This window comes from Pyrgilauda ruficollis, unplaced genomic scaffold, assembly GCF_017590135.1.
Source record: "Pyrgilauda ruficollis isolate IOZ18807 unplaced genomic scaffold, ASM1759013v1 scaffold15, whole genome shotgun sequence".
NCBI classification, from domain to species: domain Eukaryota; kingdom Metazoa; phylum Chordata; class Aves; order Passeriformes; family Passeridae; genus Pyrgilauda; species Pyrgilauda ruficollis.
This window is the reverse complement of record NW_024513654.1, coordinates 11700591-11724039: the sequence shown is the minus strand read 5'-3', so window position 1 is coordinate 11724039 and position 23449 is coordinate 11700591. Positions and strand designations below refer to the sequence as shown.

General features: G+C 46.0%; 1 protein-coding gene across 1 annotated transcript in view; it reads right to left on the bottom strand.

Moving 5' to 3' along the window:
* Window positions 1-23449, bottom strand: part of SH3PXD2A (SH3 and PX domains 2A) — a 247934-nt gene that overhangs the window by 193196 nt on the left and 31289 nt on the right. The window contains exon 2 of the mRNA XM_041461000.1: window positions 13942-14022. Coding sequence (XP_041316934.1) covers window positions 13942-14022 — 81 coding nt within the window. The remainder of the gene's footprint in view (window positions 1-13941; window positions 14023-23449) is intronic.

The window sequence follows — 23449 nt, the reverse complement described above, 5'->3', positions numbered from 1 at the left end:
TGATTCTGAGTATAATGCTGACTTGCAGAAGTATGACAGTTCTGGGACATGTGCAGGTGCTTTGTGTGCCTACAAACAGGAAAAAAAAAAAAAACCAATATAACTACTCCAAAAAGCAAGATAAAGAGCCAATTTCTGCAAAATCAATGATTTCTAGGATGCAGAGGCCACTATTCCATGCTTTGGCACTCATGTAAAGGTGAGGTTTTTTTTCATAATGCCACTGAATTTTCAGGCACAACTGAATTCCCTTCCTAAGAAAACCTCTCTTACACCTGCCTCCCCAACTGGGAAGTCTCCAGGAGCCATTGTGGGTTCCCCACTGATAGCAGTGAGCATATAATGATTATGTAGTTAAGGAGTACCTACAAACTGGCTTATTCTTTACTGAGAGGGCGGTCAAACACTGGAACTGGCTACCTAGAGGAGTGGTTGATGCCCTGAGCCTCTCAGGAGTTAAGAGGCATTTAGACAATACCCCTTAACTTGCTTTAATTTTTGGCAGCCCAAAGTGCCCAGGCAGCTGGACTATATGGTAATTTTATGTCCCTTCCACTGGAATATTCTGTTCTAATAATGAAGGCCTGTAGCATGGACATACAGCAAGAGTTTCTCTATTTCAAGATTATGACAATCTCTGAAGATGAGCATTTTCTGTGAATTTTTACTGTCATTGGAGCAGAACCCAATACCCAGAACTGAATTTAAAACTCCACATGAGAACAAACTGACCAGTCTGAGTTCTTGACATGACCACAGCCACCATTGCATCGGGGTACCTGACAGCCACATGTTAACTTATCCTCTCAAAACCATGGGAGATGAACTCTTTCAGAACATGGAATCCAAAGGAAAAATCTCTAAACCCCAACTCTCCTGCTTTAGTCAGGGCAGGGAAAAATTAGAGTATCCTGTTTTGCAGCTCTTATGGTGCTTTCACTGCCCGAAGAAAATCAGACAAAAGGCCAATATATATTTTCTGTCTTTAGACTAAGAATTACAGTTTGCACCAGTAGAAGTAGGAAAGATCATTGTTAAACATGCCACCCCCATGGAGAAAAAGAGCCCCAGTGCTGGTGGGCTGGAAGCTGTGACTGTAATCTTCCCTGCACAGAGCTGTAGCTGCTGATCTCCCTAAGCAGGACACTGCCACTGTCCAGCACAAGTGGTTCAGTCTCAAAGTCTGCCTTCCCAGTTGTCCCCATCTCCCTTCCTTACATTGGTGAAATACTGCTGGCAACGTAACACCCTGATTTTAACAGATGGCTCCCAAACTCAACTAATCATGGTGAACAAAGGCATTTTATCTTTTAACTTATCTTGCAGCTTCTTGTGCTTTTTCTAGCCCCTAACACCAGACAGATGTAGCTCTGCTCAGAGCTGGTATGTGCTACTGAAATACAAATAAATGAGCAGGCCACTATGAGGGAAGGAAATAGTCAGTTTCCCATTCTGAATATTGACTTATCTGAGAGCCTGCTGTATTTGAAATCAGTTTTTTTAAATATATTTAAAGGGCTCTTTTTTATAGAAGGACTTTGTAATGACGTGGAAAATTCACAGCTCCAACATCAAGCCATGGGTGGAGGGAGTCTGGAGTATGAATTAAAAATAATGTGGCTGTTTGCAGAAATTAGCAGCACCGATTTAAATCCACACTCCCCTCCCTCCTCAAATAATCACCCTGTGAACAGAGGTGGTTTATGGAGCCCTCTGGAAAATGTTCCTCATGGCCTCCATTCCGGACCCAAAATAAAATACATTACATCGCAGCAAATACTTCACCAGGGTGCTGCTCTCTCCTCCCCCAACCCACGCCTCCCATTTGTTGCTAATTAAATGAAATAGCAGGTGCTTAGACCACAAGTGCAGCAGGGCTGGAGCGAGTGCAGTGATTAAACCCCCCTGGAATGTCTTCTTGGAGAGCTGCATCTTTCCAGGGACCGGACTCTTGGAGGAAAGATGAGATGAGAGGCGAGGGCTGGGTCAGTCTTTGGCTGTGAGCTCCACGATCAGAGGGTGCTTTCGAAGGACGACAGATCTCTAGAAACATCGGGGCTCTGAGGGAGGTGCTGGCGCCTCTGTTTAGCCAAGCCACCTTCCTCCATCCCTGCTAGCACACAACAGAGCGTGCTCTGCCTCTGGGCTGGAGACATCTCCTTTCTCACCCAGCTGAGAACCATCATAACAATGCAGAGCAGCCTCCCCCATACCAAGGCATGTCTGGGCACCTCAAATCTTCAAGCAAAGATTAGCAATGCAGTCCCTGAGGCAGGAAGCCATCCCAGCCTTGCCCTGGGTGAGGCTAGGGAATGGATGCATCACAAGCCAGAGTGTCAGAGCTGGCCAGGAGAGCTATGGGTTGTGTCTGAACACATGACACACCAGGTCATGCTAATGAGATATTACTAGTTGCCACCCAGAGCAAATGCCTGCAAACACAGAGAACAATTTTGTAAGAGTAACTCACTCTTTGGGATGTGTTCTTACCCATGACTCCTGGCACATCCATTTACCTGCTGCCTCTGTGCTGCAATCTCATCCACAAGGTGCTCTAGGGACACAACATGGACTGAATCCCCCCCAGTTTTCCTTCACACTGAAAAGAAAGATCCTTGCTGCCACCAATGCCATCACCAAGTTTCACCTCCTGAGACCAGAAATCAAGCAAAACAAAAGGCAAATGCTATTCTGTTACTGACAGGGCAGACACAGTGCTGTTAAGAAATGGAGACGCGTGGAGCAAGGGGCACTTAGGGGCAGCCAGAGCTGAGCAGCCCATCAAACCAGCTCTTCCTGCATCCTGCTCTGGGGCCTCCTTGTTTTGCCCCAGTGAAGTCTTTGCCCTGCTCACCATGCACTCCATCAACAGCCACGTCTCTCCCATCCCAGCATGCCAGTCTCACCCAGGTGACTTCCCGTGGAGACAGGACAGGATAACTGCAACCACCCAAAGGCCACCAGCGCATCCTAACTCAGGGGGACCCTAAACCAGTTACCAACTGGGATAGCATGGTACAAGCTTAGAAATAAATTCCTCACTCCTTCTACAAATTCCATTTCCAACCACAAGACTCCATAGAACCAGGACATAATCCCAAGAACGAAAATCACTATTTATATTTCTGCTGAGCACTTAACTTCTGTTTGGTCACTCTGCTGATGTTTCACTTCTTCACCAAACCCTGTCAGAAATGGCTGGGGGCTCAGGGGGAGGAGAGGGAACGTGGTCATTACGGTCTGGCTTAGCTACTGTAATACCGCTAACATTTGGCTCTGTTAAAAACACTCCAAACCATAGACTTCAAAGCATTTCACAAATATTAATGAATAAACTTTCTCCAGGAGGGCTGATTATAGCCCCCATTTTATGAGTGGATATTTCCAGATAACCTTCCTGTCACACCAGAAGTTCCCCCCTCCTTCCACACCACGGACTCCAAGCTCCTGATTACACAAAAAACATTTCCACATTAAGGAAATGAAATATATTTTGACCTAAGAGTGGAACAGGATTCAGCATGAGGTTTCCTAACAACAACAGGCAGGAACTGACAGCCCTAGTGCTCCTGCAGCTCACAGCACACCCCTGCTCAGCTGGATAATCCAGGGCGAGAGCACAACCAGAATCAACCTGAAACTTGGTAGGACTCCTGTCTACCTTGGAAGCACCCTTTGCAAACTTTCCCCTTTACGTAAGGATAGCCAGGGACCCCCTCATGGAGCACATCACTTGCTCCACCTACCTTATTCCTAGAATCCAATGGCACATTAATCTCTCACCTCCTGAAGCACCAAATGCTTAATCCTACCTTTACGTGCAAGCAACCAGCATCCTCCAACCCTCAGCACAATAACACAATGAGTGTTGCACAAGGCAACAGAGGTTTTTGCAAAGCTGCACCTCAGCAGTTACCAATACACCAGAAAACTATCAGACAACCTGGACTTGGTACAAGGACACAGGTGTTCAGCATGTGCCACCTCACAATGTACTTTCTTCACCAGGAAGACACATGCCAGTTTTGTTCAAGCAGCAGCACATCACTGTAGTGACCAGGAAAAGCCTGGACTTGGATGTCAAACATTCCCAGACAGAGAGGCCACAACGTTCCAACTCACTGGGCTGTCAAAAGTCAGAGTTTAGCCAGATAAAAGGAAAGGTCTGTGAAATAATTTTTCAGTCCAGGTGGATAAGGTGTATTCCCTTCTAAGATAAAACTTTGATCATTAAATTCAACTTAGCCCTTTGAAATAATTTTTTTCCCTATTATCATTTTACTTAGTCCTTTCCTGGTTTGCTTTTTAATGTCTTCCCATTTGCCATTTTCCCCCTCTCTTTCACAATGTTTTTGTGGTTTGTCCTTCACCTCTCTCAAAACACCTGGCTGAAGGGAGCAGCTCAGCAAGTCCCACTGGTTTTCTTAACACACCCTTTAAAAAACAAATGCATCAAGACCCAGACACATGGCTCTGATGTTACCTCTGTTTGCAAAAGCACCATAAATCGATTAGGATCTGCCCTTGACTGACCTGGTGAATCAAAGGCATCCCTGCATTGACCCTGATGCCTCAAGAAGGCTTTAATAGAGAGCTCTGCTTGTACTACAGAATTACACAAATTATCTTAAACATACTGTGATGCTTTTCCGAGTCTCTGCTTAGTCCTTTGTGAGCTCATTCATATCTCCTGCCATCAAGAACTGGTCAGCAACCTGCTGAAGTGCAAACCTCCTCACTTGACTGCAACTCCCTGCTCTGCTGTCTTTGCACCCTCAGAGGGTCCCAGATGGGATAGCTTAAAAAACTTCAATTATGGCCACTTGTGTGGGTCGATGCTCAATGGCAGGTGTGAACTCAGCAGGCTGCCAGCCAGGTCAGTGCCAAAGGACCTGATGTGCTGCAAGAATTCAAGTCCTTCTTTTCCTGCACAGATCTGACAGACCAGAACTCTCCTTTCAAATGAAAAAGTAAAAAGATGGAGAAAAAAGCCCTCATCTTGGCTGAATGCTGTTCAAACAGGGCACCCAGGAAGGAGTGTGCACAAAGGTTGTGCTTCCCCAGAGCATCACTGTTCCTCCTTTTTGCGTGACTTGACCAAGTGTGTTCTCAGCTCTGTGGGTTTTACTGCCCTGACCACTCCACTTCAATGCTTCCCTTGAAGGGAGGGAAGTGGAAATTGCAAAAGGCAGTTCTGCAGTGGGAATACTTGCATTTGCACAAGACATGAAACTGCTCTGGTTGCAGAAAAGGAGAACCATGCTGTGATTCGAGGCAAGCAGGAAGGGAACAGGAGGCAAACAAACTCCTGACTTCATGCTCCATACATTGATAGTGAGAAGATCAGTCATTCAGATGCTGTGGGGAAGGAGCAAATAGCACCCAGTGCTCATAAATCAGGCTGGGGTGAGCCTGATCAGGAGCCTTCCCTATGGCAGGCAGGCCTGTACACAGTCCACAGTGGAAGAGATGCCAGCTGATGCTTTTCTGTGTCCTGTAAGCAGAGCATGGTGTGACAGGACCAAGAGCTACCGCTCCTTCCAGACAGGGCCTTCCCACATCTGAGCCTGTCAGAGCAGAAAGCCAGGAGGGGTGAGGTGACATGGAAAAGAGCCCTGACAGAGCCCTGCATAAACTTTCCATTATGGCTGGGCAATTTTCTATTTGCACTTAAATGCAATAATGTAAATAAACTCCCCATAACCCTTCCAGGGCTATTTAGGACGTTTGCAAAAACAACCAGCTCCTCTCATCGCGAGCCAAGGGATGCGAACACAACAGGCACTTCTCATCTTGGTCTCCACACACTTAATGAAAGTGAAGGATTGTATTCCCTGCACAAAAGCAGAATTGTGTTTCAGGGCTGGGGGTGTGAACTCCATGCAATTTTCCGGCAGTATAAATAATTGAAAGCTGAGTACGATTAGGGGAGACCGACAACATAGTGCAGGGGGTGGAATGGTCATGCCCGAACTTTTGGGGCTTGGGTGCTTCAGGGAAAAAAAGGCCATGGAATAATCCTGCCAAGGAATTTAATTTTCACACAGATGTCCCAGAAAAAAAAAAATATTAAAAGGTTGATCCTGATCTCTGGTAAGAGGAAATATGCTAAAAAAGTGGCACTTGGAGAATCTGCTGCCTGTGTGAGGCCAGCAGCCCCAGAGCTGTAGCTTTGGCTGGGGCTGGTCCCACAGCCAGACCACTCTCCTGTGTTTTATTGTTCCAGCAAACAAAACCTGGAACAAGGGTAACAAACAAGTGGGCTGCTCCCAAGGCTGAGCTTAAAGTCCTGCTGTGGAGATCTATGAGAAGAGCTTCTAACACCAAAATAATGGAGATGGAGGAGGGATACACAGGAGGTATACACTGAGCCTTTATGCACTCTGATGAAGAAAGGCTTTCAGCCCAGTTTTTATCATGATTCTGCATAACCCCCATTGTATGAGATACTGTCCAAGCACAAAACCAGCATGTCTGGGCCCCATATCAAAGCCTTCCACCATGGTTCAGAATTTTTGGCAATTTCAGGCATGTTTTTAGATTTCCATTAGCACCACAGCTTTGCAGGGACTCATGCTCCTGATACACTGGATTTTTAACATGTAAAGCAACCAAAGCTATGAAAATGAGTCCTCCACAGCTGATACAAGTCAATTCAGTTCATTCAGAAGAACTTGTTGCTTTTCCTCTCTGTGGCTGTATCCAGGAGAGCCCTTACCACAGCACAGGTCCTCCAACATCCTCACAGTCTCTAAGCCACTGGTAAGTGGAGGATGGTAAGAACAACTTATACAAACCAAAACTCTAGAAAGCAAGGGAATAATTCCAGAAAATAACACTTTTGACCAATTTCACTGTTTTCAGTGCCTGCTAGAGGCAGACCAGATACAGTTAAAAGGACACAGCTAAGAAGTCAACAACCTCTTTGTGATGCTCCCAATATTTCTTAAAAAAGCCCAAACAAACAGAACTCATTTGCCTAGCTACATATAGGGCCCAAACCACCAAGACAGTGGCATGGGTGTCACATCTGTTCTTGCCTTGCTGCTGTCACACCCTGAGGAGTTGACTAAGCCACCAACTCACTTTCTAAGGTCACCCACGTCCTGGCCAGAGAGGTGGACTGGTGCTGAGCAGCAAATATTTCCCTGTAGCCACCCTGCAGGAGATTCCCATGCTGCAGATTAGGGGCAATATTCAATGTCAGCTTTATGCTCCAACAGAACCCAAGTGAAGAAGTACAAAAGGGAGGGTTCCCATAGGCTGGGTCACCTTCTCAGCTGTGGGTTCTCTGCCATGGTCATTCAATGCACCTCTATTGTAGGATGGCAGGCACTTTGCCATTTCCTCATCATGGCCCTCATCTTCGTCTGACGTGTAAAGCCTCTTTAAAAACAAATACTGGAAGCTGAACAGATTGTTTTGCCAAGCAAACATTTAAATAATGATGGAAATTAGAATTATAAACAATTCTATTTATTCATTGAACACAAAGATACTGCCCCAAGCAAGTTGGTATCCTAAAGCATTGAGGGTTAGAAGGACAAATGGTATGTAGATAGCTTTTAAATCAGTGGAGACAACCATTCTCAGCTCAATAACCATGTCAGTTATTAATTTTTTTCCCAGGGGCCTCTCAGTTCCCCTGGGAAGGCCTGTAACAAGCTTGCTGCTGGCATTGAGGGAGAGCAGGCATTGAGGGGTCTCTCCTACTGAAGCCAAGTGTTGCAAGTGTGGCTGCACCAGGAGCTCCAGCACAGCTGCCAAAGCACAGGAGGCACCGTCAGCCCTCACAGATAGTGCAGGGCTCCTCCTGGAAATCTGGTTTTCTGCATCCCCTGCAATCCTTACACTGCAAGTTTCTCCATGCACTGTCTGGGACAACAGCAGCAAACAACTGGCCTGTGTTTACTCCAAAGAAAGGATGTGCCATTTCTCCCCAAGGAGCCACCACTGACCTTTGGGAACAGACGTGATGACGAACCCATGTTCAGATTTCCTCTGAATTTTCCCAGTCTTGTTTCAGTTTCAATAATGCTCTTAAGGAAGCTGTTTATAGTTTAAACCCTGTTTAATCCAGCTCTTGCAGTAACTCCATCCCCACATATCCAAGGTTATCAGGGATGTCCCTGAAGCCAAGCAATGAGTCTGAACCTGGTGGGTCAGATATGGAGCCAGACCCCTGGTCTGGAGAAGGATTTCACATCAGCTCTCAACATCTCCAGCAGGGCCAGGATGCTGAACACCAAGGGAATGGGAACAGGGGAAATGCGATCCTTGCAACCCCAACCATGCTGGCCAAGGCCAGCACAGCCCAGAGCAGAGGGAGGCACATGCAGAGCCCAGCAGGACAAACAGCAATTTCACTGTGCACTTGCACCACAGCCTGATGCAGCAACGTCTGCCATGCTGTTCCACCCCTGCCCCGTTCCACTCCACCTTCTCCCCCAGTTTTCCTGCCTGTTTCCTTGGGCACCCTCAGATGCACACACACAGCCCAACAGAAACACTCCCTGAGCTGGTCAGAGGCTGGGAATCCTTGCAGCACACGCCTCCCACGCTGCGAGAGGGGCAAGCTGCATCTCGTATGGAGTCGCAGCAGCAGCAGCCCTCCTTCCCTCCCTTCCTTCCTTCCCACAGTGCCAGCAGGAGCTCTGCACAGGGTGGCACCTACAGAAGAGATCGTCGCCCCTTTCAAAGTGACCCTGCTGCTCTGGATGGCTGGGAAGACCAGTGGGAGACTGCTCACCCTGCTAAAGAGGCCTGGTGGGTTGAGGATTAGGAGCCAGCATTTGCAAACACAGGAGAACACTTGCCCCATTGCATTCTTACCTACACTCTTCACCACTGCTAAACTTAGTGCATGCTTGAACTCGTCCATCCACTGCTCCTGCAGAGCTAGAAGCACGAACAACATGGAATATCAGAGGCCCTACAAAAACAATCATTACTGAGCTTGACTGCGCTGGACCACCAGAATTAGGGCTGTAAGTCTCCACTTGGGCAATTAACCCAGACTAACTACTGGAGTGAAGATACACAATTCCATCAGAATCACAGAATTCCCTCTTTGCTCTGTCCCAGAAAGCCTGCATGCCAAAGCCACCAGGTCCTGTTTCAAATCATAGTGACCCAGTGAAAGCCAGGGTTCTCAGGCACATGGCACAGTTACAACCAAACTGGGAATGAGAGTGGACTTTACCCTATTTGATACAGCTTGGGTTAAGGAGGAAAGGGATGTTGTTACAGAATAGTATAACAGGAGAACGATTGATAGCGGCAGCATTTACATGAACTCCAGTCTGAGTAAGAAAAGCAGAGATACAGACTGCAATGACTAGTTTTTATATTACCATTTTTGTTTAATGTCATCTCCAATGCTCTGTTACTCCATTATAACACTGTAAACAATCAGGATGACCCAAGAAATAACAAATGAAGCTCTTGATGTTTTATCATCTGGATGAAAACAACTTACAGGTCTTTCGTCTTCCTAATAAAATTCTTGATAGTCTTTACTTTTTTAATGTTCTAATTGGCTGCTAGTGAGTTCCTCTTTCTGCACTGCTTTGAAGAAAACCTGCTTATATCAGCAAACCACGTTGGGCAGATAATATTTTGCTGATACACAGAGCCAGTGCTTGAACAGAACCTTGTTTATTTGCCTTTTCAATATTGTGACATTTCAGACATCTCCTTGCAGCCAAACCGCCTGTGTGTGCCATTGTGTGGGGAGGCTGAGATCTGCCTGCCGAGCATTCCTGCCGTGGCTCCGGCGATGCTGCTCAGCTCCTGCACAGCCAAACACACAATGTGGGATGGTGGCATGCTGCTAAATCCAGCTGCTGTGTTTCGCCTCAGAGAAAGCTGCACTACACCTGCTGTGAGAAAGGATCCTCCCCCAGCTCTGCACACAGAGACCCAGCCATCCTCATGGAACAGAGGGTCTGGTCCTGTTCATGCTCTGACTGCAGGCACGGAGTAGCACAGGCATGGAATCAGAGGAGAGCACCTGGAGTCACAGGATAAAATGCAGCAGATGACCACTGGTGATTGAAGCTGAGAGACCAGGCACAGATCCTTGGTCCCTTTTTCCCTGCTCACTTTGCAGGGGAGGGGGGTTCTTAGCAGTGGGGCCAGCACCCAGCTGGGGTCATAATAGCCCAAGGGGGTACTGGGCAACTGCAAGGGTGATATGGGGAGAAGGGAAAGACACATCCTTCCTGCTTGCCAGCTGCAAACTTGGTGGTTGTTTTCCAGCCCAGCATGGCCACTGGGAGGGTGAGAGGTGTCTGTGTATCCACACTTCACCTGATGCTTGGGCAATTATTTATGCATGCACTCAGCTGCAAATCCCCATTCAGCTAACAGGCTCCAAAAGCACTTTCCAGCAAGAAAAACATGGGCCTTATATCTGTAGATGTCTTTTACTGCACAGTGGAAATGCCAGGAGTTATCCCTGCTACTCCAGTAAAGGAGTGTCCTTTCTCAGCTCCTCTGGGGACTACAGCAGCATTACTGAGCTATCCCATCAGGACAGGATTCTGCTACCACCACCAGCAAATCCATCAATGATGATGGAAGACCTCAAACAGCATCCAGGGAACGTGTCCCAGTGAGGCACCAGCCTGTCACAAGGTGATGTTCACATCACTCTCCTCATGCTCCTCCATTCTGCACTGCAGACAAGGGCAAAGAAACTACATTCAAAATATTACATTAGGAGGTAGCTTTGACCCCACATGGTGCTCAGGTGCAAATGTCTCCCCAGGGTGAAAGACAACAGATAATTGGATTTGACAAGCAATTTACAGTAATGCTTTCATCTTTGAAGAGTTAATTCAATCTTTTCAATCCTATTTGCTGAAACACTGGCACTCACATGTATTGTGCTGCCATCATTTGACCCATGCTCAGGAGCAGATGTGACTGGTTGCATGACTAAATGATGCAGCAATACCCTAATTTAATTTAAAATCTGTGTTTACAGATATCCAGCCCTCACAGAAGCAGCACAGGGCTGATACTTGGCTTGCTGCTCTGGTTTCTGTTTGCTGTACTTCTTACACCTCTGTGGGGCAAAAAAATCCTGTGGTATGACAGCCTTACTGTCCTATTACTAAACTGAAAAACAACCTGACTCCCAATTCAAGCATATGCACTGCTGAAATAGCACAGCCAAACTCTCCTTGGATTTGAATCCTTGGGACAGAGCAGCCTCTTACTGCCTGCAGTGCCTAATAGAATTTGCAAAGAAGTATTTTAAAAAATGCAGTTTCTACTAATGCTACAGCTCTCCAAACCACTGAGCCACTTCCCACAGAGACAGCCATTTGGGGAAGGGTGGGCTCTTTTTTAAAGAAACATGAAAATGGAGTAGTGAAATTAATTATCTGTATTCCTCCCTCCTTGCTCCTGGGCAGCCCCCCGGGTTTCCCCGTGGGTCATATCCTGTGTCACTGTCAATGGCAGCCACTGCAGCCCCGATTAAGTCATTACAAGTCAGCCCTTGTTCCTCCACTTCCAGTCAAGAGCAAAGGAGACACGTGCAGGCTTTGGAAGCCCTGAAGTGCAGCTCTGTCGTTGACACAGCAGGGTGAGTGGAGCTGGCAGGGACCTGTGGACTCCAGCTGTTTCAGACATGAGTGGTGCCCGTGAGCTGGCTGAGCATTACTCCCTGAGAATTTGCTTGGTTCTCTCCTAGAAGTGCCCCATGGGGATAAGCAGGGATATTATCAAAGAAGATTGATTATGCTAAGACCACCTTACCACGCATGGTATCAGATTGCAAACCCCATGTTCCACCAGTGCTAGGTTAGAAGTTCAAGCTTCCAGCAAAAATCTGCAAAGCACAAGTCATCCCAAGATCTGAAGCTAATTTCTCTTTGAGCAAGAATCTCTGCACATCAAGCCATAGATTTCCCAAAATGTAAGGGTTACCCGAAGTCCCCCTTAGCATTCATTTACCTTTCCAACTCTCTTTGCAGGCTTCATTAGAGCTGGAAATACAAATTTCTATTCAAGATCCAAAGCAGTTTGCTTTGCCTCACCTAAGAGATGCTCAGGCATAATCAAAAATGCAGAAAAAGTAATAGGAGGGGATAAATAAAAAAACACCTATCACCTCTGGGAGTCTAAAAGCATGTTATGGCCGCCTGAGCACACAGGGCCTTGTCTCCGTCTCACAGCTGGGAAACTGAGGCACAGATGGACACAGTGACACAGTACAGAGACATGGCAGGACTGTGGAAATCTCAAGTGAAGACCTCAATTTCTGTAACTCTGCACTTCACACTACAAGAGCTAGAGGCTGTTGTAGGGGGCTGACACTGCTCATGCAGTGTTGGCCCTGACAGAGATCCCTGGGAGGGAAAAGGGTTAAAGAAGGGAATTTTGTTACTTTCTTGTCGTATTTTCTCGTGGGGGGAGAAGCGTCATGCAAGCAGGAGTTTTCCACTGGCTAGGCCCCCTTGCACTTATCAATGGGACCTTTCAGGACTCACTCCCTGATTGAGACATCATTTCCTGTCCAACACACTAACCCCATTGATAACTCCACACTTGATGGGAGCTTTTCAAACCTACCAGGAAAGGCCGGGAGACCCAGAACAACATATACATGAAAACAGAACTGGGGTGAAAAGAGAAAGAAGAGAAAAGAGAAAGAAAGAGTTTTGGCCACAATTTGCATGCTGACAAGAAATGTTTGTGACTATGGAGCTGTGCATCTTTGGCAGGTACAGCAGACACAGAGAAGATGCTGACATTCTCTTACAGCAGTGGGACTGGCAGGCCTGGCACTTCAGCCCAGTTAGAAATGGAGATGGGCACAAGAGGAAGCTTAAGAACATCCCTCTCTGGTCTTCCTGTCACACAGCAAACAGAAATTAGGGCTGGCTACAGAAATGGTCACATTTCACCCACAAGGCCAGGAGTACCATAGTAACAGATACAGCTTACAAAACAGCCTAGAAACTTCACGTTTGCAAGTACAAGAAATTAAACACAAAGAGGAGCAGAGATGAAACTAGAGCTCTTTAAGATACCCCAAACAAGAACATTTTTTTTCCTAATTCATCATACGAAAAGGCTCAGCGTTACTTTTCAGGACAAAGCAATGTACATCCTCAATATTGACTGTGAGGACTCACTTGGTATTATAACATCAGCTCCAAACACAAGTTCCAGCTGTGGAAATCAACTTTTTCCTCAAAGTTCAAGTGTCTCAAACCACAGCTTTTACTTTTACCCCAGGCAATTAGTTTTGCTGCCTACAAAGATACAAAAATATCAGTGGATCTGGATTATTGCCAAACAGAACTCCAGCCCCAAAGCCCCCCCTAACCCATGCAGGTGCCTGGGAGCGCTACCAGAAATGAAGCAGCTGATTCCTGGTTTCAAAATCTGGTCAGCAGCTATCCAGCAAGAAAGCTTTTGATGAAATCGAACCATGCAGGCACAGAATAGAGGAAAGTAGCTGTACAAAACAGCAGGAGCCAGGACACTGGCTGGCTAGGTAAATGGTTAGGAAGAGAGACTGGAAAGTTTCCACTGCAATCTCCGTTTCTGAACTGCTGCAGGAGTGTGCAAAAGCTCTGATGTTTTCAGTTACTTGGGTAAGTAGTTTCTGGGGGCCCAAAATGTAGCACTCTCTCTGTTTTAAGTGCATCTGAAGTATTTAAAATTAGATCCCCTCTTTAATAGGAACCATTCATGAAAATGTCAGCTTTAAATGTCTTTGCAGTGCAAGTTACTCACTGTGAGCATACCACCCACTTATCTTATACCCTACAAGGGCAGAGTCTGAAAAGTTTCAAGATCATGACATGTAACAGACCAAACAAGAACAAAGCCTTATTTAAAGGCACTGTTAACCCAGCTGGAAACATGACTAGAAGCATGAGTAGAAATAATATTTTATGTCAGACAGGACAGACTTACCTGCAGGTCAAAGAACTTGCTGTATCTCCGGTAGATGATTTGGGAAGTCAGGTCAGACCATGTTACATTGATGATATAGACCTGTTCAGGGAAAAGAAAACACAAATCAGCCTGGGCCAGGAAGCACAGGATACATGCAAAGGCAGAACAGTCAACATAGGTTAATTTCAGATCTCACTGGCTGTTGTCACTCACAGTGAGGAATATAGCCCTGGGAGCAGGACTAGCCTAAATTAAAGCCTGTTGCAACCTCCAACAGAAGTCTTGGGAGAGTATTCAGTGCTCTCCCACACATCCCCACCAGCAGCTCCCACTGACTTTGCTCTGCCTGGGATAAAAGCTCTAATTGAGCGACGCCACATTTTCTGGTCTGTGGTAGCACACCCTGCCTTCTGTCCTCTTTGGAGGGTCCCAGGGCCAGCTACAGGCACGGCGGGGTGAGCTGTTCCACCCCTGGAGCAACAGCTCCTCATGGGGTGCTGATCTCCAGCCCCACACTCCAGGTTGTCTTTGTGTATGGAGCTGTGGCTGCCACCCTTCCCAAGCAAGGAGTGGCTCTGGTTCAACAGGAAATCCAAAGGAAATGCAGCTCCCCAGGTGCTGTGGAATTACAGCCATGCAACACCATTGCTTAGTCACACCCATACATGTGTGACAGAAACCAAACCCTGCCACGGCACACAGCTCTTGCTGAGTCACACCAGGGGATGTAAAGCTGGACAGTGAGAGTGACACTGCTTCCTTGCATTGATGGAAACAGCAACAGAAACCTGGAACAAGCCCAGGATTTCCCTTGCCCAACCCTAGTCCATCCCCAAAACAATCCTCTTACAGAAACACTGTTTTGCCAGAAGCTGTGATAAAAATGATTCGCACGCACACTCACACAAACTTCTACATACACATATAAATACACACACACAAAACACAAAAATGTGGCCTTTTGACCCTGGTACCTCCAAAATATTTTTTTTAAAAGTTACAAATACACCAGGTTCTGATCTCTCATACACTTGCCCTCAGGCCAATGCTGGTCCTGCTGCCTTGATGACAGATCCACAACAAGACTTCAACAAACACAGGATGGAGCTATCAAGACTGACCACAGACATCAATATAATGAAAATCACAGCTAGGACATCTCCTGGGCCTTTAAAGCAATTCCCAGGTTTCACATATGGACTGAGATAATGATCTGGCAGAGAAAACAGGAAAGCATTCCTCCTCCCTCAGCCACAGCATTGCAGCAGGAGATGTCCCTTTTGCCATGGATCCAGAAGTGAAGCTGTCTCCAGCAACAGGGGATGGATAAGCATCACCCTCTTCTCCATCTCCCCCAAGACACCAGACCATCTTCCAAGCTACTGATTCAATTGTTTCTGTAGTTTTACCAATAAAAATTATTACATAAAAATCCCTGAAGGGGTGTTGAATATTGGGCTCAACAACACTTTTCCAAGGACCACCAATGGATGGTTTTTTTCCTCTTCTTTCCCAGTAGGAGAGGCATCCTCCCAGAAACCACAGAGATCCTGCAGCCATACTTTCCTCTCTGCTTGTTACAACCACATTCAGTCCCCAAGGCAGTCTGCCTCCCATCTCCTGCAGCCCAGTTTCATGGCATTCACTAACTGGAGATGCTGAGCACAGGCTGTTAAGGAGGTCTGTGGCCTTTGTCATGATTGCATCAAACATATATATCTGCTCTTCCCAGCAGGGCAGAGACCATCAAGGCTGACAAGGGAGGTAAGAGCCTGACTCTCAGCAAACCCAGGTTACTCTGCTGCATCTCATAATTCTCCTGGAAAACCAAACCACCTGACCTCCTTCCTGCAATGCCCATATACACAAGGGTGACATCAGCACTGCCCTGCTGCTTGGAGGGGAGATAGGCCTGTGTAACATGAAGATTTCAGGTCCCCTTTAAAGATCTTACCCACAAAGTCAAGGCAGAGGAGTCAGAGCCTGGGAAGGAAGCTGCTGTTGCCAATTTTCAGGCCGGCCACTCTACACTGAAGAATATTTTTCCATGTGTTTGTTGTGGGAAAAAAAAGTTTGTAGCTTCACTCTGAGCTAATTCACACACAAATATTTCTACTCATCCTCTATCCAACAGCTACTTTTGGATGGAAAACCCATTGGATTAAAAACAGATCTTGACAGATGGGAGCTGAATAGGCTCCAAAAGCAACTTCAGATACTGTAATTCTGGCCCTGAGTTCTCAAAAAGGAGATGAGACAGGAGGAGAAACATATTGCACATGTAAATAAGGATTATAATTTTTCTTTCATTATGCATCTTTTCTTCAGAAACTAGAAACAAAACACATATGCCACAGACATCTAGGCACTTTGCATTTCATGGCACTTCAGGCTTCTCTGTGCTGTTCCTCAGAACCCACAAAAACTGTGAGTTCCTGAAATTTTTAACAGCGACAAGTCTGCTTGTTCAAAGTCTAATCCAGGCAGAAGTCAATCCTGCTTTAAGATTCCAGTTTGGTGGTGCAGTAAGTGGCACAACGCCTCCACGACACAAGAAAGGGCAGAGTTGGGTGCACAGGGACAGGAGGTTGGATTTATTTGGTGCAGGGAACAGGTGTACGATCAGCACCCCAGTGCATGGTGCAGATACATTCCCAGATCTGAAATTCAGGCTCTGTGGGAATGAAGCTGCCACTGACCTCAGTCAAGCCAGGATTTTGCTGCACATTTAGGACAGCAATTAAATATTGTTGAGTCTAAGGTCTCCTCAAGCTCAGTAAGTGATGGATGGGGCAGCATGCAGATGCACTGACTTCTATTTCAAGGAAAGATTACAGCAGAAGCAAGAAAAGCCTTTAATCCTAACCTGGTGCTATGGGAAGTGAGAAAACAGTGAGCTCAAAATCTGCTTGGTGGGAGACAGGTGCAAAACCTAAAACAGCTATTGATCTTTTTTCGCTCATTTGCCCAAATCGCTTTCCAAAAGCCACCATTTAAAATAATGGGGTTTGGTTGCAAAAGATTTGGAAAATGGCAGATTATAAATGCAAGGTCCAGAGGTTTCAGAAGCCTCAGATATCACATTTCTCTCCCTTAGAGATCTGAGTTTGGAAGTTATTTGCTTCTACTGCCTTGGTCAGATGCATAACCTTTTCATGAGCAGCAAACATTACATCAGCTTACCTCAACATCTTTTTTTTCTCAGATCTTAAAATGGGTTGCTGTGAAAGTGATCAACAATGTCCCAAGAGAGAGGGAGAAAAGCAGTCCTGGGGGAGCCCAGGGTCATGCAAATGCAACACAAGGACAAGGAGGCAGCAGGAAATATCAGATAACAGAGCCAAGGGAAGGCCTTCTGAGGCATCCAGCAACTCCCCAAAACTGAGCCACACAAGCCCACCACTCTGACATGCAGCTGGTCCTGCCCACAAGAGAGTCCTGCCTCCTTGGCACATTCTGTCTTGATAAAAGAAGATAAAATCAAAGTACCTTACATGTCTTGGAGCAAGCTCTTTCATGTAAGTACAGTGTTTTCCTACGCACAACTAAACTGTAATTGAGATTCCAAATTACTACAATAATTAATTACTAAAGGCAAAGAGACTTTCTTTGTGTATCTGCCATGTTTATAACCATAAAGGAGTCAAAACACAGATGCTATTTAAATGCTTCACCTTAAAAATCTTTAACAAAAGGTCCTTAACAATGAATGAAAATTGAAGTAGAAATGACAAACAACTCACTGCACAATCACTGGGTGCTCCAGCAGCTAAGAATGTTCACATTTTAATTTCCCAAGTCCAGTCTTTTTTTGATGTACTATTGTATTTTAAAATAAATCCTTCTTCAGAGAAACAAGAAGCCAACTTTAAAGACCTGTAGAATATTAATCAGGAACTGAGCTTGATAAGTAGCTCCTAATATTCATGGCTTGATGAAAGAAGGTGCAGGGTACTGTTCCAGCATATGTCACAGTTGAGACAGCCACGATACACAGAGTATCACCATACAATGTCTGATGGCTTCAACCCACACAGAAGCCATTTCTGAAGGCTTCAAGCATCTGCCCTTCTTGTTCTTTAGCCCAACCTTTTACCCTCACCATGTTGATGCAGTGCCCCTATGTGCCCTCTGCTCCCTTTGGTGGCTGGTCAGTGCCCCTGGGCACTCCAGGCTCATTGCTCTCAGTGCTGCTCACCTGCTGCTCACAGCTGTGCCCACTGGGGATGGGGCTCAGCCACAGCCCCACTCCCAATCACCACAAACTGTGTGCCTACAGGGTTCCAGGGGGATTTTATCAGCTGCTAATTATTGTTGTTTAATTCTAGCTCTGGGAAACTTCTTTACCCACCACAGAGAAGAAAATTTATTGTAAACTGAAATACTTGCTCTCCCTTTACTGCCTGCACAAGCAATGAGGAGAGATGACTTCCTATTACAAAACACATCCACTCTAACGTCACTGGGCATGACCTTATCTTTGACTGTCTTGTTTTCACTGGAAAACATCCAGTTCTAGCCAGCACAAACCCCAGAGGTAACAAATTCAGGTTATTCTCATGTGACCTATTTTTCAATTGTTTTTTAGAGGTTAATGTCTTGTTGTCTACAGCCAGATGAGTTGGAGTGGAAGACAAATGTCTGAAACTGGTCGTCTGACAAGACCAAGATTAGAACATACACAAATACAAGAGCTATTGGCAAAGGGAAGATTGAAAAGCAGAAACCAGAAATATCTCTGCACACATTAGAGAGGGTGTTGTTAACCTCTAATAAGTAATTACAGTAAACACCAGCTATTAAGAGAGTTCTGTGAATGCAAAAGACAACGCTATGGTGCAGTTTGTGTGCAGATACCATCACAATATCCCCTTTTATCCTGGAAAATGCCATCTTCTTCAAAGACTCTTGTTTAAGTGTTGGATGTTTGTCCTCCTATGAATCAGGTTTGAGTTGGAAAAGATACACCTTCTCCCCTGTATTCAGATGCAATCACTGCCTGTGAGCTGGAAGCTTTCCACCAGCACAGCTCAGCTCCCTGCTCCACTTCCATGCAAAGACAACTCAGCTCCTGCAAGGCTTGCAGCAATTTCAGCTGCTTCATTTACCTGGCAAAGTTTGCATTAAAGCAACTTAATCTGCAGCAAAGTCAACATACATCTGTGCCCTAAATTACCGGAGTACAGCCACTGCACCAACTCACTGTTTGCATAACCTTTTAACGTCAAAGATGTGCCGATGAGCACAAATTGGTGCTGGCCCAGATCCAGATTTGAAGTGATATCAGCCTAGGGACAGCAATTTTGGTACCCACAAGACCAAAGCAGCAAAACTGTTCAGCTTCCTGATGCAGTTTGGTTTCTTCCACCCTGTAAGACACTGGCACCAGCAGCTGGGGTTTCCCTGGGATAAGGGGCCCCAGTGTCCTCAATTTCTGCCCTATACAAGGGCCAGCATGGCAACACGAAGAGTGGAATGCTCCAGGAATAAACCCAGAGAGGGAATAAACCCTTCTCATGCACACATCACCTGTGCCTTCACTTGGCTTGGATCACATCTGACTCTGGATTCATTGAGCACAGCATGGGCTTCTTGCCCAGTTCACTAATGTCCAAAAGGCCCTAAAAAGCACTGTGAGACCTGGGAAATTCCCACAGAGGTGAAGTCAGACCCTCAGCCCCAAGCCAGTGGAAGGTCCATCACTGGTGCCATGCAGTGAGGTCACCTTTCAACACGACGGTCTCCGAGGTACCGCAGCTCAGCCGGGGCAGGGCCAAGGAAGAAGTATTTTCAAACCCACTCCAGAGCTGTTCTCACTCCAGGACTTTGAAGATTGAGCTGAGAAACAGAGATGAGACTTGGAAGAAATATGAGACCCAGGGAGCCCCAGACAGGAAAGGTCCTTGCAGGGTGGCTGCTGCCAGGGCAGGATGGCTCAGAGCAGTCCCAAGGAGGGGGTGACGCGGGCTGCACACAGGTGTGGGGCATCTGGCTTTCTCATGCACCAGATGTGGTTTCACAGACACCCCTCCACCCAGCTCGTGTTTCCATTACCAATGGGGAAAATGTAACTGAGAAAAAGACAAAATGACCCAGGGGTCTCATGGACAAATGTTGCACGTAGCTAAGTCTTGGAAGCAAAGCAGAGTTACAATATGCTGGGAGAGAGTAAACTGAACAGCTCCAGCATTTGCCAGTTCTTGTCTGTGAGCAGCCACCACACAGGCAACTAAAGCAGGACATAGCAATTCCAGTTTCTGTCATAATTTGCAAGCTAATTTACAGTCAAAAAAAACATACAAGTGAATGGAAAGAAAAAAAAAAACAGGGAGGGGGGATACGAGAATTTTCCTTTCTCCCCATTTCTTTTGTGGATCTTGTTTCACCTCTAAGCTACAGTGTAAAAGGATCATTGCTGCCTCTCTTTTCAGCCATATCACTCCAAATCTGTTGTGAGTACACAGAAAACAAACTCCTTTCCAGCTCCTAATCTAGTCATACTGTCAAGACTCAAACTGGGTCCATTCTAGTTTAGAAAACCACACCACTACTGCAACCTATATGAGCACAGATCTTCCTCTTGTTGGAGCAGTAACCAGGGTGAAATCTGTTTCTCTTTGCCAAATCCCAGTACTTAAAAACAAATGAGAATAGCAAACAACTGCCCCAAGCCAGCCAGCAGACATCCCTGGAACACAGGAAGAGGAACTCACTGGAGGATGGAGGCACCTGGCTGGATGACTTTGCTGGTTTCCTAGCTCCAGGGGGACAGACCAGACACAGAACAGAGCGGTGTCTGAATGACGAATCCAGCTCGTCGTGGTTACACAGGCAGAGTAAGACAGTACTTAGCCTCCCATACTTTTCTCACGCACTGATGAGGTTTTAAAGCCCACAGATCATATTCTGATTGAGTCTCCACTTCACCCCTCAGGTTTTTGGCATTTGCCAACTTGAGTTTCTAAACACTGTCTTCAGGCTTTCCAGCATCTTCCTGCTAAGAAGATGCTAAGTTGTCCCACACAACCAGAGCAATAAGCCAAAAGCAGAAAATCCCCCTGCTGTATTTCTCTGCACAGCCATGCAAATGACCATGAGAGGCATAAAAAGGTAAAAAGTGGAATCTGTACCCATGATTTGTGGCAGTAACTTGACCAGAGAGCTGCAGAACTGGAAGAGCTGGGAGCCCTGCAGCTTGGTTACAAACCACCTCCGAGCCTCTTGCCAGGCTTGTTTGATTACTTCATTTAAGTTCATTCTTGGGGGTGTGTGAGCAGAGCATGATGTGTCTGATTCTTGCAGACATGCAGTATCTGTGCTGCATTAGCAGGGTTTTGTTTGTTCTTAACTGATATCCTGGGTCATGTCAAAGACCTGTCAAGGCTATCTTAACTCCAGCATATCCAACAACTGCAGCTTACAGAAAGAGAAAAAGAAACAGAACTGGTAATGACTGCTCACTTCTCCACTACCACCTCCCAGCTTCTGGAAGCAGATGAGCATCTTCCCTGCAAGGGGAGGAGATAAAGGAAGTGGACAGCATCCACCCATCACATTTACACGTGTGCATGAGGGAGAGGGAGCATCTGTGCAAAGCACAATGAGAACTCATATTTCTGTTTCCAGCCTGTTTCAATCCACCTACATTTACTTTCCACATGTGATTGAACTCTTTGTGAAGCAGAATAACCACAACACTCAGTTTCTGCCATTTAAGAGTTGTCAGGTTATTAGAAAACAGAACATCTAAGCCTCCAGAGCATTAGAATCTTAGAGTGACAAATGTAAAATGGAAACAAGAACATACAGGCTGTCTGTGAAACCTGCCTCCCTCGTGGCCTTCTCAAATACCCTGCCCAGGTCTGAAAGAGGTTGTGCAAGGCAAGCAAACAAAAATAATATAGCTGCACTTGGGGGTAAAGATTTTTCAGCTTACCGCCTCTAAATCTGGATGCCTTCTGACTTTTAAACTATTTTAACTCAATGCTTGTGTCCTTCTCCTCAGCAGATGGTTGGTGTTTCATGACAAGCCTAAAATATGAGCATATTCTGGTGGAAGAAGAGAATTTCCATTCAAGAAAAGAGAATTGGAAAAATAAACAATCAACAGACAAAATAGACTCTTGAATTTTAAAACCTCCAAGTTTCACTGACCAATTTTGAACACAGGAATTGCATCAATTTCACTAAACTGGTTTTAGAGAATGATTGGCATCTGAAGTTGTTCTGAAAAAAAACTATCACCCCCAAAGAGTACAGCTTAATGTGGAAGTCCTCAGTGCCAGTGCTGGATGGGGAAGTGATGTGGAGGTCCCTCTAAGCCAATCACTTCTCCGGTCCTACATCATCATCTCAGTTGCAAGGAGAAGGACAGACACCAAGGGGAAACAGCTCTTAAAAAAAAATTACTTTCCAGTATGAAATTACTTAATTCCTCTGTCCTTCTTCTCTACAAAGGAACAAATCTTAAAAACTGACTCAGAACTGGCTTCATCTTCCTTCAACTGAAATGAGTTTTAACAGGAAAGTATTGAGGCAGACATGAGCATTTTTAAAATTACTCCTTAGTTTACAACACATCTTGCAATCTTCAGCTGCAAGAGATCAGTCTGCTGTCATCAGCAATGATGATCATTCAGATGAGGGCAATGTTTGTATATTAAATCCAATCCTGGTCCAAATAAGTACAACCTGCATCTGATTTTGAGTGCAATTACAGCATCATTAGACTCACAGAAGCCAACAGGAAGAGTTTAATTCCCTGCATGGTGTTGGATCAAACCTCACATGAAAGCAAGATTGGTAAAATATCAGAGGATGCTGCCAAATCAAAGAGGCTTATGAGAGAAACAGCTGAATTAATTTTGGCATAAGAGGAATTGACTTGAGGGATGTTCAAAATAGGACAAGTAGAGCTCTGCTCATATTTCAGGCAAAGGGATCATTGTCATCGAGTGCCCTGGGGCCAGGGATACAGAAATAGCTTGGTCAAATGAGAACTAACAAAAACCTGCTTGCTACTGTTAAGTGCATCAAGACTGACAAGACAGAGAGACAAAATACAACCTGGAAATTGCTGTTTTCTACATGTCTCAACCACCTCTGCACCGAGTTATTTGTGCCTGTGGGAGTTCTCTTGGAGCACCTTTCTGCTCTGAGAGCAAGGGCCCTTCCACGTTGTACCAGCAGGCCTGGACTGATGCATTTCCCCAGCTGTGGAGCTCATGCAGGGCACTGGAGCACGCACAGCTTGTGGCCACGTGCAGACCCAGCACACCGTGGTGCTGCCAGCCCATTTCACACACGGCTCCAGAGCGGCTCTGCTGCAGCTGCACACCCTCACTTGCCCAAATGGCCAGTGCTCCCTGCCCAGGCTGCCTCGTGGTCGCAAAGAGGCGTTGTTGCTACAGCCCAGCCTGCCTCTGCTCCCAACAGCCAGGATTCCTGCTCTGCAGCAACACTTGCATGTAGTTTATATTAGCATGCAAATCTTCCGGCTTTGATTTGTAACCCTACGTATGACCCC